This window comes from Mus musculus, chromosome 11 (genome assembly GCF_000001635.26).
Source record: "Mus musculus strain C57BL/6J chromosome 11, GRCm38.p6 C57BL/6J".
Classification (NCBI taxonomy): domain Eukaryota; kingdom Metazoa; phylum Chordata; class Mammalia; order Rodentia; family Muridae; genus Mus; species Mus musculus.
The window spans coordinates 107215892-107234306 of NC_000077.6; the positions used below are offsets into that span (position 1 = coordinate 107215892).

The window sequence follows — 18415 nt, forward strand, 5'->3', positions numbered from 1 at the left end:
AAGATCACATGTAAGAGATCTGGCTGAGACCTATGTGCCAACTTGGGGACGAGTCCTTTGTTATCCCTAGGGCCTCTTTGTTAGCATCACTGACCAAGAGATAACTATGTATTTAAATACAGGCTTCCATTTCTGGTATATACCATATAGTCAGCTTTCAGTAAACCCAAGGCTGTCAAACAACCCTGGGCTTTCTAAGGCCTTTGCTAAGTAAGTCTCAGGCTAGATCTACTATGTAGCACCCCTAAATCTCAGTTCACCACCAGCCCCCACTAGGAATGCGTGTGTGCACAGACTGTAGCTTACTCTGTAGATTAGCCTAAGTCAAAAGGAACTGACTGAGTAAAACAGCCCAAAAGAGTTCCAGAAAAGCCTCTCAGAGACCATGACAGCTGAAGAGCAAAGCCCTTCAAGGAGTACAAGTGCCAACTACGCCTTGAAAAGTCCCGCATTTGATCCACTTCACCTCTGACACCCACTGTGGCTCCTGTGCTACTTCGTGATTAGTGCAGGCCATCTGACAGGTACCCCCAAATGTTTCCACTCTCTTTTTATGACTGGGTTAGCCATGAAGAGAAGCCACTGAAGAGTGGAAAGATCTGGAAGACCCAGGTGACTGACACAGCCCACTCGAAGACTTGGGAGGGGGGCACCTTTACCCACGGTCTCTGGGAGAGGTTCTGTTTTCACAGAAGGCTGGGGACCCCGCATTTTCACGGGCTAACAGATGGGCTTCCATGTCTGTTTCCCACAGGGTGGGCAACGCGCTTTGAACAGTCTACATACACTGGTCTGTGCATGGCTCTCTATGTCATCCACAGTGGAGGAGTGCTGATTGCAAACTTTTATGTTGGTTTGTTCATGCATGTTTTTCTCGTATTCCCGAACATCATCCATTGTCATATCTGAAAAAAGTCAAGACGTGGGCAACTTCCGTTATTAAATACAAACTTTAACGGGGGACACTTTAGGGAAAGAAGGTCGCTCAGCAAAGTTTTGTTTTGTTTTTTTTTAATTAAAAAGCAGGTGACTGACTAACTTTATGGAGTAAAAATCATAAAGTTAGATAAACCAGCCAAAGAAGGGAGTGAGGGCAAAGAAGAGTGGAGGTCAAACTCGTAGGGGTGATTCTTGGAAAGTGGGCGAGAGTGTTAGCGAGTGGGCTGTGCGTAGCCTGGGACCTCCTAAAGCTTTGTTAGAAGATCTCTCTCAGGAACAGAGGGGCCGGGCGGTTTGGGTTTAAGACTTACCTTCAGGTCAAACTTTCCAGAGAGATACTAGGGCATCTTTAAGTTAGTGGATTTGACAACACCAAGCACACTTTCATTGCTATGGTAGGAGACAGGCTGTGGAGGGCAGACCCAGCGCATTCACTGGGGGTGTGTGAGAGTCAGTACAATTCTCACACAGATTTTTTTTTTTTTTGCATGGAATACAAAAGGCCAGAAAGTGCGGGTCTTTGAGTGTAGTCTGACAGCTTTGAGATGGCTGACACTCTTCCACCCACATTGATCTATAAATACGACGGTGCACAACACCACGTTTGGCTAGAATCTACAAGTTTTCAGTGTTTCAGGATAACGAGCTCTTAATGGTTTTCCCCAGGAGATGGTTTTGTGGCAGTGTCTGGTTGTGACAGCGGTGGAAAGGTGTTCTGCTGGCATCTCTCTAGGGATGGGGAGGGAGGGATGCTGTAAGACATCCTATAGGCTGGGATCTCCAATTCTCAACAAACAAAGATTTCATTCCAAATGCCAACAGTGACCGGGTTGAGAAGTCCTGCCTCATTCTTGCGACATTGGCACCTGGGAGGCTGAGGCAGGAAGATTATGGCTTCAAGGCTAGCCTGGGCTGTATGAGACCTTGTCTCAAAATCAAAACAAACAAACAAACAAACAAATACACAAACAAAAAGAAAACCAAGGAATCTCCTCTTTCTGCAAGTGAGATGTGTAAAATTGATATTTTACTGGTCTCACCTTAAACACCTGTCTTCCTCCCCACCCCCAACTCTCTTATTCTTCTGCTGGATTTGATCAGCTTTTCTCCTAGTCTAGCAAAGCTTTATCAAGTCATGGCAGAATTTCACTTCATGCCCTCACCGACCAATAAAGCATGAAGAAGAAAAAAGCATCCACGTTACCACTGATTGGCTGAGGGGGGGGATCTGCCTCGTGGGTTCCCGGCTGGAGTTCTTCCTTAAGCATTTTCTGGATCATGTGCCCTGATTTTTTTTTTTTTTTTAAATCTCAATCGAGTGTCATGTGAGGTTTTCTTTGCTTCCAAAGGGCAGACCTGCCAGAGCTCATGATTTAATTCAGTATGGTCAGGGGCTGAGGTGGAGTGTGGCCCAAAATCTAGGCCTGGGCTATTTTATTGAACTCAAGATGCTCCTGTCAGCCCTGGAGTCGTCCATCAGAATGCTGTCCACAAGCAATGTAAGTATGGAGAAGGCTAAGCTGCAGGCCGGGCAAGCAAGGACACGCTCTTTTAGAAAGCAGGTTATTGACAAGCAATAAAAGAATGCTTCTTTAGGGTAAAGACAGAAGGGACTTAGTCAACAATAACACATTCTGCAAGACCAAACCCCCACAACTTCAACGACTGATTGTCAGTATTTCTTAACCACAAACACACCTGGAAAGGAATACGAAGCAGTCCCACTTAAGTACAAGTTCAAAACTGAAAAACGTGTTTCTTTGTGTACCCGTCATTAACCAATTAATTGGGAAAACGAAACCCAGAGAAGGCAAAGAGTCCACTGCCTTACTGGGATGAATCTTCACAGAAGGGAGGGACTTACCATGGGCAGACTCTGGACTTTCAGAGCCGTATCAGTTTTGTGGGCATAAGAAAGGGTTCGGCGGCAAAGATGATCGGTGCCTTGCTCATAGTGAGATTTGAAAACAAGTCAAGGGACTGGTGGAGCCATGTGATTGACAACAGAACCAAAAGCATAAGACCAAACCAAACGAGGTAGAAGACCATGTAATACTGGTAGGGAGGGTCCTTATGAGAGCATCTATTTCTGCTCCCCCTCGCCACGCCCTCTCTCTGAGACAGGGAGGGTTTCATGTAGCCCAGGTACCAAATCTCCCTGTGTATCCTAGGAGGACTTCTATCTCCTGATCTCTTCTATCTCCACCTCCCAGTGCTGGATGCTGCTGCGGCTACAAGCTAGGTAAGCTACCTGCTAAGAAAAAGCTCCCTAAATCTTGAAATACCTCCACATACCATAAATGCATACGAACAGGAGGTAAACTTATCAGTCTGCCTTAGTAACTTATGGAAACGCTAATTAGGTGGGAAAGGTCCACTTTGGATTATCTGGTTAAATGCATTGTCTTTGCAATGGATATTACCTCAAAATCCATATGAACATCAATGCTCAATTGCAGATACTCAGAGCACACTTCGGAAGACGATTCATCCTCTTACTGATTGATTTTTCAAAGATCAGAGTAATTTCTGGCAACTTGGGTTCAGAGCTCTTGCCAGAAACAAAGGTTTTCTGAGGTTATCACCCAAACAATTTTTTAAAACATTTATTTGTGTGTGTGTATGTGCACGTATACACACTCGCACCCACGCATCATAGCACACATGTGTGGTCAAAGGACAACTTGTGGGAGTCTGGTCTCCCTTCTACCATGTGAGCTCTGGGTACCAAATTCAGACTGTCTGGTTTGGAGGCCTTTACCACTGAGCCATCTTGCTGGCTTTCAGACAAATTCTAAATGCAAGACAGCCTTAAGTGATGACTTCTAATCAATCTTGAAAGGCCATAATTTCTCTCTCTCTCTGTAAAGTGTAGGTGTGCATATGCTTATATATGTATGCAGCTGTATGCAGAGGTCAAGGTCTGGTGTCTTTTACTATCTCTCTGTATTTTATTATTATTATTGTTGTTGTTGTTGTAGTTTTTGTGTCTGTGAGTGTTTTGCCTGCATGTATGACTGTGTACCACTTGCAGACAGTGCTCCTGGAGATGAGAGATAGCGTGGGATCCTCTGGTGCTGGGACTGGAAATGGTTGTGAGCTGTCTTGTGGATGCTGAGGATAGAACCTGGGCCCTCTGGAAGAGCAGTCAGTGCTCTTAACTGCTGGACTCCAGCCCCTCTGCCTTATTTTTTTGAGACAGGGTTTCTCAGTGAACCTGGAGCTCACTGATTGGCTGGCAGGATTCTCCTGTCTCTGCCTCCCAGTGCTGGGATTAGGTGACGCCCTCTTCTGCACAAAGTGACTCCGTTGAGGTGGAGTTCCCTCTGTTCCTGGTTTAACATTGGTAAAGATGTTCTTGTCCCAGGGTATTTGTCAGTTGAGGCTATTTCTTTGTTTCCTCAACCATCAGCTAAAGACTCACAAGATACGGTAAAATAGTTTTCAATTAAATGGGTCTTCTATCCCTTCAATATTTATCATCTTTCTTGCTGTTGATTTTAGATAGGGTCTCTTGTAACCCAGGCTGGCCTTGGACTCCTGGTCTTCCTGCCTCTGCCTCCCAAATACTGGAATTATAGGTGTGTCCCACAGTGCTCAGTATCATCATTCCTGTTTTACACATTTTTGAGACAGGGTCTCATTTGGCACAAGGCAGCCCTGAACTTGGTAGATAGCTGAGGGTGACCTTGAACTCCGTCCTACTGACTCCATCTTCTGACCGCTGGGTACTGTTTATGCAACATTCCAGACTGAACCAGGGTTTTATGTATGCTAGACAGGAACAACTACACCAACTAAGTCACAGCCCCAGGCCCATTTTAGTAAAAAAAAAATTTTTTTGAGACAAGGCATCTCTATGAAGCTCTTGCTGTCCTGAAACTTGACCTATAGGCTAGGCTGCCTTGAAACTAACAGAGATCCACCTGCCTCTGTCTCTTGTGTCTTCATTATTTAGCATGTGCTACTACATCTGGCTTCATTTTAGTATTCATTTTATCTATTTGAAGTTTTTATTTATATGGATGTTTGTGTGTCTGCATGCATGTATGTGCATGTTTGTATGTGTGCCCAGGGAAGACCAGAAATGGTCTTTAGATCCCAGCAGTTACTGGTGTTTGTGAGCTGTCTGACATGGGTGCTGGGAGCTAAACTCCAGTTCTCTGCGAAGAACAGCGAACACTTTTAATTGCTGAACTAGTTCTTTAGCCCCTGGAAAAAATGTTTTAAAACTACTATTTATTTATTCCATCATTCAAATAATGCCAGGATCATGTTACAGACAAAGAATTCAAGGTGAGCTAGCTCACCAGGAAAACTGCTCTCCACCAAGTCTGGTGACCAGAATTCAAATCCCAAGACCCACGTGGTAAAAAGAGAGAAGGAACTTCTGAGAGTTGTCCTCTGACCCCACACATGCTCTATACCACAAACGAATCCAAATAGTACTGAATTATAGAAGGAAAGGGCTTAATTCCTTATAGCTTCCGTGACCAGTCTTAGGACATCTGAGGATAATTGTGGGTAAGAGACTGATGGATTCTTATACACACACACACACACACACACACACACACACACACACGAGAGAGAGAGAGAGAGAGAGAGAGAGAGAGAGAGAGAGAGAGAGAGAGAGAGAGATTGAGATTGGCTCTCAACTGCATTTGCAGTGGCTCCGGCTTACTTGATCTGGCTAATCTCTCCCCTTTTACCCTCCTAGGCTATAACAGATAATTGTTCTATCATTCTGAGGCAAAACTGAAGTTAAAACAAGTTTTGGGCCTTGGAAGATACCTGAGGATGAATTGGACTGGGCACCTGTCTCCAGCAAACTGGTGGCCGTCTGTCCAGAAGATTCAATTTTAAAGTCTCTTTGTTACTATCGTTTGTTCGTTTGTTTGTTTTGAGACAGGGTCACATTATGTATCCTAGGCTATCCTAGAACTCACTATGTAGCCCAGGCTGGCTAGGGATTCATGATCCTCCTCCTGTCTTAGCCTCCTGAATACAGGGATTGTAGACATGCATCATTAGGCCTAGTAGGAGCGTAAAACAACTCATTAGAACAATTATAACCTAACTCATACTTTTTACATAAAGCTAAGGCCTTTCCATTTTCTTTGTGTTGGAATCGGCCAATCCTCAATACTGGGAACACAGCATTTTCCATACAACCCAGACGACTGAGATCTAGAATGGCAATTGAGAGCTGCGATTTTTTGTTTTTCTTTTTTTGAAATTTAATTTAATGTTATGAGCATGGGTGTTTTGCCTGCATGTATATGCCTGTGCACTGCATGAGAGCTTGGTGCCTGCAGAGGTAAGAAGCCGGCATCTGATTCCTTGGAACTGGAGTTATGGGTGGCTGCGAACCACCATACGAATGCTAAGAAATGAACTCCAGTCCTCTGTAAGAGTAACAAGCGCTTTTATCCTTTGAGCTATCTCTCCAGCCTCTGTTCTGAGCCAGGGTCTTGCTATGTAGTCTCTCCCTATGTAGTACAAGCTGGTCTCAGACTTGTGGCGATTTTTCTGCTTCTGCCTGCCAAGCACTGGGGTCATAGATTGGTATCACTACACCCACCGTTTTTAGGGGGGTGTTGGAATGTATGCTCAGTGGGTTCAGCCCAGTTGGAATGTGGGTTCACTGGCTCCTTTGAAAAGGAAACGATGTGACGTTATGAGTTCCCTTCCTAGAAAGATGAACACACACACACACAGGCTCAGGGTCTGCTTCCAGGAAACCTGGGGGCCCCTGGAAGATGCTGGTGTGGTGGACTCATGCAGCTGTGGCTCGTTTCTCCACCTGAGCTTGCTTCTTGCCTTGTCAAGCCTTCTCTAGGGATCCCGGCTGACTTCTAAGCGACTTCATAAGGCCGTTTCATCTGCCAGCCAGGACTCAACCTCCCACATACTTTTTTTGGGGAAGAGTCAGGTTTTCAAAGACGTTTGTGAGGCCCCCCTCAGTCACAGGGTCCCTGTGGCAATCTTCAATGAGCCTCTCTGAGAATACTGTCAGATTTGAGAAGCCAATCCGAGCTTTTTTTTTATGAAGCTGGGCTGGCTATTTTTATCTGTCTCCCCTCTCACCCCATCTCCTGAAATGTGTCGTGGCTCAGCTGATTAGTGTTCTAGTCATGCAGAGAGGCTCAAGGCTCACGGATTAAAGACCAATCAGGGCCTTGGAAAGCAAACTCAACTCCTCCAACATGGCCACGGCGATACTTTACGAAGAACATGAGCAGAATAAAATCTGCTTAGGGAGATGGTTTCGTGACTTCCAAGAATGCTGGAACTCAGTGGAGATGCAGAAATAAATCCTTGGGTGAGAAAAGATCACCATCCTGAACAATGTCTTTTCTTCACTCCTAATTAAACACTGGAGATGGGGAGTCTAATTTGAAAAGGAGGGGGGCAGCCAGGAGTGTCCTGAATGATGCCTAAGGACAGACAGGGTGCACTACCCAAACATACTGCTCAGGAGGTGAACAGCACCCAAACCCAGCCCCAACAATATAGCACCTGCTGAGTCTGCCCAGAAGGGGGCCCTTTTCTGACACATCTGCTTAAAGGAGGATGGCTACTTACTTCTTCTTCTTTTAATTCTTATAAGGTGCCAGAGCTTAGCAGCTGGCCCTGAAGACATCTAAGATCCTTCTAGTCGAATCTATTTGATAATAATCTAAATGAATTATTTAAGCTGTCCTTGTAAACTGATCTGCTTTACATCCCAGGCTGTGAGCCAACAGTTCGGAATCAACCTGGAGGGCTTCTGGAACCACAGTGGGCTCGGGGTTGGAGACTGCGCATCTCTAACCAATACCCAGGAGTTTCGCAGACTGCAGGTCTAGGGACCTTGCTTTGAGAACCAGAACTGTAGATTGTGGCTCCAGGGGAGGCTGCTTTACTTGGGACCCTGTCCATGTTTATTAACAGGGGCCTCACTGAGCCTGTATGTGATCAAAGGGAAAAAGGTAACTCAAGGTACCCGAGCCAAAGGGTTATCCTTGTTTGGACTTTGCCTCGGTTATAACACACCCATCTATCTGAAAGACCCATAGTTCCCCGAATGACCTTGAATCAGTAAGTGGCTGAGGAGACACTGTGTGGCAGGGCCTGTTTCTATTCATTTAATTTCCTGCGAGCCTGCGACAGGTAATGAAGGAGCCACTGTGTTCCAGGCCAGCAGCTCAGCTGGGCTGCCGAGGTCTGCAAGAGGTTATACCAAATTGATGGTGTCGTTCTCAGATCCTTGCTGCCTGAAAGGGCTGCTTGTTTTGGTTGAGACTGTCAATGTGGACACAGGGGGTGGAGACCACTCTGGGGTCGACAGCCAGCCCTGATGGTCTACATTCACCAAAGCCTAAGCCTTCCAACCACAACTCAGTCACAAAGAAGATTTTGTGATCAAGAGACTCTTTGAGTTGCTAACTTCCTTCCTTCTCATCCTAAGTAAATAGGTAGGAATTCTTAAAGACCTTTCGGCTGGAGAGCCTGTGTTTCATCTAATATATTATTCTAGCTTCAGGCTCTTGTAATAATCTGAGAATTCTAAAGGAGCCTTGCACATGCGAGGCAAGTCTCTCCCACTCTCATAATTAAATGGCCTAAAGTCATCACTTCCTTGCTACGGGCTTAGCTGAGACTGAAAAGAATCAGGGTCTAGTCTCCATATTCCCCTTACTGGATACACAGTCCCACTTCGTTTTTTCCTCCTATAATGGTTGTCAACCTCTTTTTCTCATTAAGAAAAATTTTTATTGTATATGTGTGCATGATATGCATATCCCATGATACACTTGGGTGGATGTTAGCTGACAACTTAGTGGAGTCAATTCTCCCCTTTTACCTTTAACATGGGCTCTGGGGAACAAACTCAGGTCACCAGGGTTGGTAGCATATGCCTTTACCCACTGAGCCATCTTGCTGGCCCCCAACCCTCTTTTTGGAAGGGCAGGTTTGGAATGTTTTACTTCTATAAGCAGAGTGAAGACCTCCTTTTAAAATTTCTGAAAAGCCCTCAGTCTCATTCTGGTGCTAGAGAAACCTAGCTGAGAGCTTTGCCTCTTGCCCATCAAGGTGGCAGATTTTGGGACTCTCTGGGTGCCTGTCCTTTGTGTAATCAATGCAGGCCTATTGCTCTTTGACTAGCCTTGTGATAGTTCCTAGAAGATGGTAACAAGGGAACCATGAGCTCTGAGAAGTAAAGTTGAGAAGACAGGACAGATATTAATTCGAGGATATTCCCCAGTGACCTATCTCTGGTCGTGGAGAGTCTTCCTGACAGCAGAGTGCATGAAAATGTCCTGTGGTTGTGGAACCTAACAATCCAAGCGGGGATGGGCACCTGGGCAAACCAGGAAGAAGCGCTTACTCTTCAGTAGGTGCAGAGCTGGGAAAATGGAAACATGAGACTAAATGAACCCTGTAGCCCGGCAGACCAAGCCTTTTAAACCTGTGGCCTGAGTTACCAGCACTGCCTTCACCCATTCTGTTCAATGTAGCCTTTCACTTTAAGATAGGATAGCGGAGGGCATCAGCTGCTGCTCTGGAAACGGAGGGCATGTGTGGAATAAGGGTGGGGGGAAAAAAAGACCAAAATACAATGTAGGGTACATCTAGGACAAATAACGTGACTTAGGACAACAGACACACACAGTTGGCTCTATCCTAAGTCACTGGTTGGGCGTGCTCACTTCTATTTATAGCCAAGGACACAGGCCACCTAATGACTGATTCGGGGGAGGCAGGGGACTCATGTCCACACAGCTGTAGTGCTGAGCACCCAGGGAGGGTGGTCCATCCATCATGGTACCAAGCAAACCTTGTTCTTATTTACTGACAAGGTGCAGAACTTGTTTAAAATCTTTTGAATGACATTAAAAACAAACAAACAAACAAACAAAAAAACCTCAAAGAATCCAAAAAGCCAGAGCAGTATTTTCCATTAGAGTTGTCCAGTCACATATGCCTCCCTCCATCTGTCCTTGACATCTTAGAGAACCTGTATGTCTCTGATGAGGGTCTGTTTCAAATGTTTCCTGCATCAAGGGACTGTTACTAAATAAGGTGCTTCTATCAGATAATGTTGAAGTTTGAGGTAACTCAGGATGGGTGTGAAATCCACCCCGCAGAGAACAATGGAGCCCCGAGTGTCGGTAAGACAAGCATCAAGCATGCCGAGGTCCTACTTGGTCAATAGTTCTATGGTTATTTCAGACCGAGCTCCTATAATTACATCTTTATTAGGCTCACCAGACAGAGCTATTTCCAATACAGGAAGTGGTGGCCTACGCTTTGTTGTTGTCCTTCTAGGTTACACGTGAAGCTGGGTGGACTGAAAGCCAAGTCGAGGTGTTACGAAACTATTCTCCGAGTTATTTTGGGCCATCGGACTTACCGTACCACTCATCAACCCACGCAAAGGCCTGTCTGTGTCCAATCAGCAAGATGTCTCGGACCACCTGAAGAGTGAGAAAAGGAGGTTGAGATAATACCAGGTGTGACCAAGAACATTTGGGGGTTGAGGGGCTAGGGGCATGGCTCAGTGGGTAAAGTGCTGCCTGTTTAAGCATAAGGGACTGAATTTGGATTTTTAGCACCCATGTAAAAATTAGATGTTTTAATGTATGCATGTCCTGTAACCACAGTGCTGGGGGGAGTGGAAATGGAGGTTCACCAGAGCTTTCTGGCCTATCAGGTAACCCCAAGTTTAGTGAGAGAGCTTGTCTCAAAACATAAACTGGGGTCAGGGAGCCAGGTCAGAGGGCAAAGGTGACTCCTGGAAGCCTGCCTGAGTTCACTATCTGGGTCACAGTTGGTAGACAAGGTGGAGGGAGAGAACAGATCCTGAAAGTTGTCCTCTGACCTCCCCATGTGTCAAATGTCCTTCTCTGCAATCAAATGTCCTCCTCTCCCCCTAAATAGGTAAACAAAGGTTAAAGACGTAGTAAAATAATTTAGGAGAAAATTTAAAAATCTGAAGAGAGACAGAGAGAGACAAGGATGTTGGCCTCTGGTCTCCATAAGAGCATGACCCGGCAAGTGCATCCCCTCTTCCATATATCATCATCATCATCATCATAATAGTGATAAAATAAAATAATATTTCTTATTTCATCTCTCTCTTTTTTTTTACATTAAAATTTTTATTTTTTTTCATTTTTTGGTTTTTCGAGACAGGGTTTCTCTGTATAGCCCTGGCTGTCCTGGAACTCACTTTGTAGACCAGGCTGGCCTCAAACTCAGAAATCTACCCGCCTCTGCATCCCAAGTGCTGGGATTAAAGGCGTGCGCACCACCACGCCCGGCTATTTCATCTCTTTCTTAAAGATCTATTTATTTTTATGTGTGTAAGTGCAGGGCTTGCACGTATGTATGTGCACCATGCAGAATCTGAGGAAGTCAAAAGAGGCTGTCAGGTCCTTCGGAACTAGAGTTGGAAGCTACCACGTGGGTGCTGGGAACCAAATCTGGTTTGCAGTAGGAGCAGCCAGTGAGTGCTCTTAACCCCTGAGTTGTCTCTCTAGCCCCAATCTCTTTCAATAATCATCCATTGTTTTTCCTTTTTATTACATGAAATCAAGCCGTGATGGTTTGTATATGTTTGGCCCAGGGAGTGGCACTATTAGAAGATGTGGCCCTATTGGAATAGGTGTGTCACTGTGGGTGTGGGCTTTAAGATTCCCATTTTAGCTGCCTGGAAGCCAGTATTCTGCTAGCAGCCTTCAGATGAAGACGTAGAACTCTTAGCTCTGCCTGTACCATGCCTGCCTAGATGCTGCCATGCTCCCACCTTAATGATGATGGACTGAACCTCTGAACCTGTAAGCCAGCCCCAATTAAATGTTGTCCTTTATAAGACTTGCTTTGGTCATGGTGTCTGTTCTCAGCAGTAAAAACCCCAACTAAGACACAAGCCTATAAGGATATTTACTTATCTTGTGTCTCACATACTGTAAGGATGATGCTTTGGTCACCTGCATTCATTGCTCAATTCCAAATGGAACCAAGTGTTACTGACACTCCCAACACACTGGTCTATGAACATCCCAAGCAATCGCATGGGATGTGAGTGCTGGGGCATCTCCCATCAGAGAAAGAGAATAGTGCATGATGGTTGAAATGATAATGACCTATAGGCTCATATGATTGAATACTTGGTTCCCAGTTGGTGGACATATTTGGAAAGGATTAGGAGGTGTGGCCTTGTTAGAGGAGGTGCATCCCTGGGGGTGGGCTTTGAAGTTTCAAAGATCCATGCCATTCTAGTTAGCTCTCTTTCTGCCTCCAACTTGCAGATAAGATGTAAGCTCTCAGCTTACTGCTCTAGTGCCATGCCTGCCTGCCTGCCGGCATGCTTCTAGCCACCATGATTGTGCAATGTAAGCAAGCCCTCAATTAAACGCTTTCTTTTATAATGTGCCTTGGTGATGGTGTCTCTTCACAGCAACAGAAAAGTCACCAAGACAGCGAGCTTTGCTATTCAGAAAGGGGTTCATTTCCATCAAGACATACCTTCCTTCAAAGGAAAGGCAGGCTCTGTACCAGTGAAATCTCAAGGTGACCGGCCTAGAGGAGGCATTGCAGTGATGGCTGAGGGAGTGTCCAGGAGTTATCATTAGTCTGCACACACCTTCAGCCTGGCTCATAGGTAAGATGAAGCCATTTACCACGAATATGGAACAGGGCTGATCAGGAGCAACAGTGGGCTAGCAGTACAGCTCAGCAGGTAAAGGTGCTTGTTATGTAAACTGACAACCTGAACTCCATGCACAGGGCCTATGGCTGAACGAGAGAACCAACTCTTGTGCTCTGACCTCCACAGCATGGAGGTCACAGGTAGTAATAGCAAATGAACACAGTTTACCAAAAGGAGGAAACACTTCACCCATGTATGTCAGTTTGTGGTGCCAGCACATTCAAACAGAAGGACTAAGAAACTGATGGATGGGGCCAGGTGGTGGTGGTGCACGCCTTTAATCCCGAGTACTCGGGAGGCAGAGGCAGGAAGATCTCAGGTAGAACCAGCCTGGTCTACAGAATGAGTTTCAAGACAGCCAGGGCCACACAGAGGAAACCCTGTCTCAAATTTTAAAAAGGAGGAGAAAGAGGAGGAGGAGGAAAGGAAGAGGGAGAAGAGGAACAGGGAGGGAGAGGAGGGAGAGAAACATGGTTGCCAAGATCCCCTGAATTGGGAACTCACTTCTTCACAGATTTCTCTGTTTTCTTCGGTGTGTTTGTGTGTATGGTGTGTATACTGTGTAGGCAGACCTGCATGCCTGGGAGGAGGTCAGAGTAGGACACTAAGTGTCTTCCTCTTCTGCTTGCTGTCTTTAGACAGGGTCTCGTAGTAAACGGGAAGCTTGTGGCTAAGCTCACTGTCCCTCTACCCCTGAGCCGCCAGGATGACTGGACAGCAGACTCTCTGATCTGCCAATTCCCTGCTCTCCAGAGCTGGGGTTAAAAGTATGTGTAGTCCAAACTCAGGTCCTTAAACCTGTATAGCCTGCAATTGTTTCTTCGTGGGAAATTGGGATAGAAGGCTAAAGAAGAGATGATATTGTTTGTAGGCATGTGTGATACAACTTCAGTACTTTTACTTCATGCAGACACTTGAAGGGCAATGGTCTGATGTTGGATGAAGTCTTCTATTGCTATCAACTTTCTTTAAACTTTTTTTTTTTGGTTTTTCGAGACAGGGTTTCTCTGTATAGCCCTGGCTGTCCTGGAACTCACTTTGTAGACCAGGCTGGCCACAAACTCATAAATCTGCCTGCCTTTGTCCCCAAGTGCTGGGATTAAAGGCATGGGCCACCACTGCTTGTCTTTAAACTTTTTTTTAACATTAACTTTGTGTGTGTGTATGATGGCACATTTCTGTGTGTGACAGTTAGAGGACATCTTGCAGAAGTCGGTTGTCTCCTTACCCACTGAGCCATCTTGCCAGGTTTTATTACTTTTTGAGACAGGGTCTCTCACTGGACCTGGAACTCACCAATGATCTAGCCTGGCTGGTCCCCAGTGCCAGCGTTGTTATACCTTTATATGCATTACATGCCTAGACCTAGCTTTTATGTAGGTGCCAGGGATCCAAACTTAAGGCTCTGCTGCCCGGGCAGCAAGCTCTTTACCTGCTGAGCCATCTCCCCAGCCCATAAATATTCCTTATTACATTTCTTGGAAACTCTCAGCCAGCCTCCAACATTCCTTCCTTTCTTCTTGCCAAACAAAATCCAGTGATTGTCAAAAAACCTCTCATGGAAGGGCTGAAGTGGGTTTCGATAAGCAAAGGGTTTTAATTGGGTGGATTTTCAGAAACAAGGGAAGCGTTTCTAATGAAGTGTTTATTCCTCCTGCCTCTGGGTATTTCGTTCGAGGCCCTTTTATGATTTGGAAGTGGAGACATGTAATGAATCTAAGAAAGACCATGCAGCCATACACACTCGGGTGCTGACGGTGTCAAATTCATGGAAATCAAAAGAACAGCAGCCGTAAATGCGCCCTGTCACATTAAGCACAACACAGCTGTGGCTCGCAACAAGGCCTCAATAATGCGTTAATGGCTGGCTTTTGAATACGCCCCCCCCCCCCCATCACTGAATAGATTCTTAAAAAACAAAGGTGTTTAGAGAAAGCTCCTCCACCACCCACTACTTTCAACCCCTGTAAACACTTTCTCATTAGCAGAACAGGTGTGTTGGGGGGGGGCGGGGTTATAATACTTCCTTTAGTTTGGAATTAGGCTCTGAAGTGTGATAATACATAAGCCAAAGAATCCTCACAGGTACTTTAAAGAAATGGGTTGAGCCAAAGTCATTGTCAAGGAAATAAATGAAAGGAGCTTGTTTTGGGAGAGGAAATGAGATCCACGACCACCACGGTGATTCTTTAGTTAGAGGAGATAATTTAGGAGGGTCTCTTGTAAGGAGGGAAAGAAGCAGACAGGTGTGGTGGCACACACCTGAAATTCCAGCATTTGAGCACTCGAGGCAAGCCTTGGCTACACAGTGAGTCTGAGGCTAGCCTGGGCTGTAGGAGACCCTGCTTCAAAAGAATAAAAACAGGAGCTGGGGAGCTGGCGCATCTGTTAAGAGCACTTGTTGCTCTTGCTTAGGACCTGGGTTTGAGTCCCAGCACCCATATGACAGCTCACAATGACTTGGATATCTCCAGTCCCAGGAGATCCAATTCCCTCTTCTGATCGATGTGGACACCAGACATGCTTGTGTCCACACATGAGGGCAAAACACTCAGAAACATAATTTTTTTTTTAAGAACAAAAGCAAAGGAGGGAGAATGAGAGAGGGAAGGAGAGGAAAAGAGAGATGAGAGAATGTAAATCTGAAAGCGAGGGCAAGGGAGACATGGAGCTTGGGCTGTAACATAGTTACTCTGTGATTTGTCTTCCTGCTCCATAACCAAGGTCAGGACCCAGAAAGAAAACATGAAGTTTCTGTGATGAGGAGTTACAATTGTCAACTGGCAGTCTACAATTGCCTGGGAAGGGAGCCTTAATAAGGAATTACCCAGATCAGATCAGGTTGACCTACCAGTATGTCTGGGAAGAAATTTTCTTTTTCTTTTCTTGAGATATGCTCTCATGATTTAGCCCTGGCTAGCCTGCAATGTGCTATGTAAACAAGGCTGGTCTCCAAATCATGGAGATCTGCCTGTCTTTGCCTTCCAGGTATTGGAATTAAAGGTGTATACCACCATGCCCAGAGGAGGATTTTTATTAATTGCTTTAGTTGCTGTGGGGAAGACCTGCCCATTGTGGGTGGCACCATTCCTTAGGTTTAAGTTCTGAACTGTGTTAACAGTAGAAAAAGTGAGCTGAGCAGTAGTCACTCATGCATTTATTTCTCTCAGCGCTTGACTGTGGCTGAGATGAGATTAACTGCTTTAAGCTGTGACATTCCCATAATGATGGACTGCAGCCTGGAATAATAAGCTAAAATAAATCTTTTTGCCCCCAGGTTTCCTTTTGTCAGGATGTTTTTAATCACAGCAACAGAAAGAGAACTAGGGCTGTCTCTGAACTTGACTCCTGTGGTGGTTTGAATGCACTTGGCCCATGGGAAGTGGCACTATTAGGAGTTGTAGCTTTATTGGAGGAAGTGTGTCATGGTAGAGTCTCTTCCTGGCTACCTTTGGATCAAGATTTAGGTAATGCTCTCAGCTCCATGTCTGCCTGAACACTGCCATACTTTCTGCCATGATGAAAATGAACTGAACCTCTGAGACTGTAAGCCAGCCCCAATTAAATGTCCTTCATAAGAGTTGCCTTGGTCATGGTGTCTCTTCACAGCAATAAAACCCTAACTAAGACAACTCCGCTCCTCCTCACCCATTCACTCTCCTGGCTGGTGGGTGGGATGTATACAGAGCCCAGCAGAGAACTACATGGTATTCATGTAAAAACTAAACAATCCTTTGGCTCCATCGCAGAGCCTACTCTTAACACTAGCCTGGGTGCAGGAATGGGTCATCAATTCCAGTCCTAACTTCAAGAATGAAACTTTATACCCAGATGCAAGAGGCACAGCTACTAAATCCCAGTTACTGGGAAGCCTGAGGCAGGAGGAGCTTAAGGCCAGCCTCAGCAGTATAGTAGGATCTCCATCTTGAAGCATCAAAACAATCCTCCGCCTTGCTATTGTCAAATGGCTGTGGTCTGCAGACAAGTCCAGCTGAGAAAAACTCAGAGCCCTGGTGGAAAAACAGTGGTGCTGCTAGTGGAATTTGGGAAAGGTATTCTTTGTTAGATTTTAGTAGAAAAAAAATCAGACAGCCAACTTTTCTCAGATATAGAGAAAAGGAACTTGGAGTTTTGTTTTGTTTTGTTTGTTTGTTTTAAAGATTTGTTTATTTATTATATGTAAGTACACTGTAGCTGTCTTCAGACACACCAGAAGAGGGAATCAGATCTTGTTACAGATGGTTGTGAGCCACCATGTGGTTGTTGGGATTTGAACTAAGGACCTTTGGAAGAGCAGTCGGGTGCTCTTACCTGCTGAGCCATCTCACCAGCCCCAAACTTGGAGTTTTTTTTGTTCCCCACCATACCATCCTGAGACAGGGTTTCTCTGTGTAGCTCTGGCTGGCCTTGAACTCAGAGATACACCCGTTGCTGCCTCCTGAGTGCTGGGATTAAAGGCATGCACCACCACCACCTGGCTCTTTGTTTTGTTTTAAATACAGGGTCCTATCTATCTATCTATCTATCTATCTATCTATCTATCTATCTATCTATCTTTGTAACCCCGGATGGTCTTGAACTCACTATGCAAGTGAGTATAAATTTGAACTTCTGTTTTCTCTGCTTCAACCTCCAGAGTGCTGGGATTAGGGTGTGCACCACCAAAACTGGTTTCTGGAGTACTGAGGATGTAACACATGGCTGTGTGAGTGCTAGCCATGCAATCTGTCAACAGAGCCACATTGCAGCCCCTGGGACAATTGGGAATTATTTATGTGTCTGTTTAAAATTTTATTTTGTTTTTACTTTATTAATTTGGTCTTATTTGAGACAGAGTTTTTCTGTTAGCCCTGGCTTTCCTGGAACTCAGTCTGTAGACCAGGCTGGCCTTGAACTCAGAGAACCACCTGCCTTTGCCTCTCAAGTGCTGGGATTAAAAGCATGCATCACCACTGACCAGCTGTCTAAAATTTTATAACATTTATTTATTGCTGTGTGCGCACACGCTCATGCAAGCCTCAACACTTGGCTGGAGGTCAGAGGATAAATAACTTGTGGGTATCAGGTCACTCCTTTAGCATGTGCATTGAACTCAGTTGTCAGGCTTGGCAGCAAGTGCTCTCACTGGCCCAATTATTTATCCTTATGTAAATGAGAGCAGTTACACAGGGCTCTGCTTGGCACCTCCTGTTCCATTATTTTAGAGTCATATGGAAGAGTCCTATTTAAGACCTGGAGAAAACTTGTGCCATCAAATTGATTTCTGCCCCCAAAGTTAATCTGTTTTCCAAAGCGAGGGCCTGGTTAAAGTCTGCGCTCTGGGCTTGGTCATCATCCTTTAGCGAGGGGACAGTGGAGGGAGAAGCGTTGGGCCCACTTGGAGCTCTTGTTCTGCCTCTGGGGGCCTCTTCTGCTTACGGTGCCTATGTGTGCAAGTTCTTCCAAGGGGGAATTATCCCTGGGAGCTGTACCCAGAGATAAGCCTTCTGGGCTCTTGCCCGGTGTCCCTGTCTGAAGGTAGATTAACCTAACTGGCAAAGCAGGACATAACATTCTGTGAATCCAACTTCCCAAATATACTCATCTGGTAGATTCAGAGGTCAGAATGAGAAATGATCTGTAAAACTGCTACACAGAGTAGTGGGAGAAAATTACACCCTTGTAGAAAATGCATTTTCACCTCTAAGTATTTTCTAGATATAAGTACTTGGTACCATTTCAGCATTGGGGCACTGGGCAAACATTCTATCTCCTACCAGGCAATGATGGCAATCG

General features: G+C 45.4%; 1 protein-coding gene across 5 annotated transcripts in view; it reads right to left on the reverse strand.

Annotated features, from left to right (window-relative positions):
• The window catches only part of Pitpnc1 (phosphatidylinositol transfer protein, cytoplasmic 1), a 262829-nt gene that overhangs the window by 8000 nt on the left and 236414 nt on the right, over window positions 1-18415 (reverse strand). For 3 of the 5 annotated variants that reach the window (NR_153311.1, NM_145823.2, XM_006534264.4), the window contains exons 8-9: window positions 10340-10403; window positions 787-905 (exon numbers count right to left, since the gene is read on the reverse strand). Coding sequence is in view for 4 of the 5 variants with exons in the window: in NM_145823.2 (NP_665822.1) it covers window positions 787-905; window positions 10340-10403 (183 nt within the window). In the remaining variant the exon portion in view is untranslated. The remainder of the gene's footprint in view (window positions 1-786; window positions 906-10339; window positions 10404-18415) is intronic. The other 2 variants (NM_001359616.1, XM_006534263.4) reach the window with 1 other exon arrangement.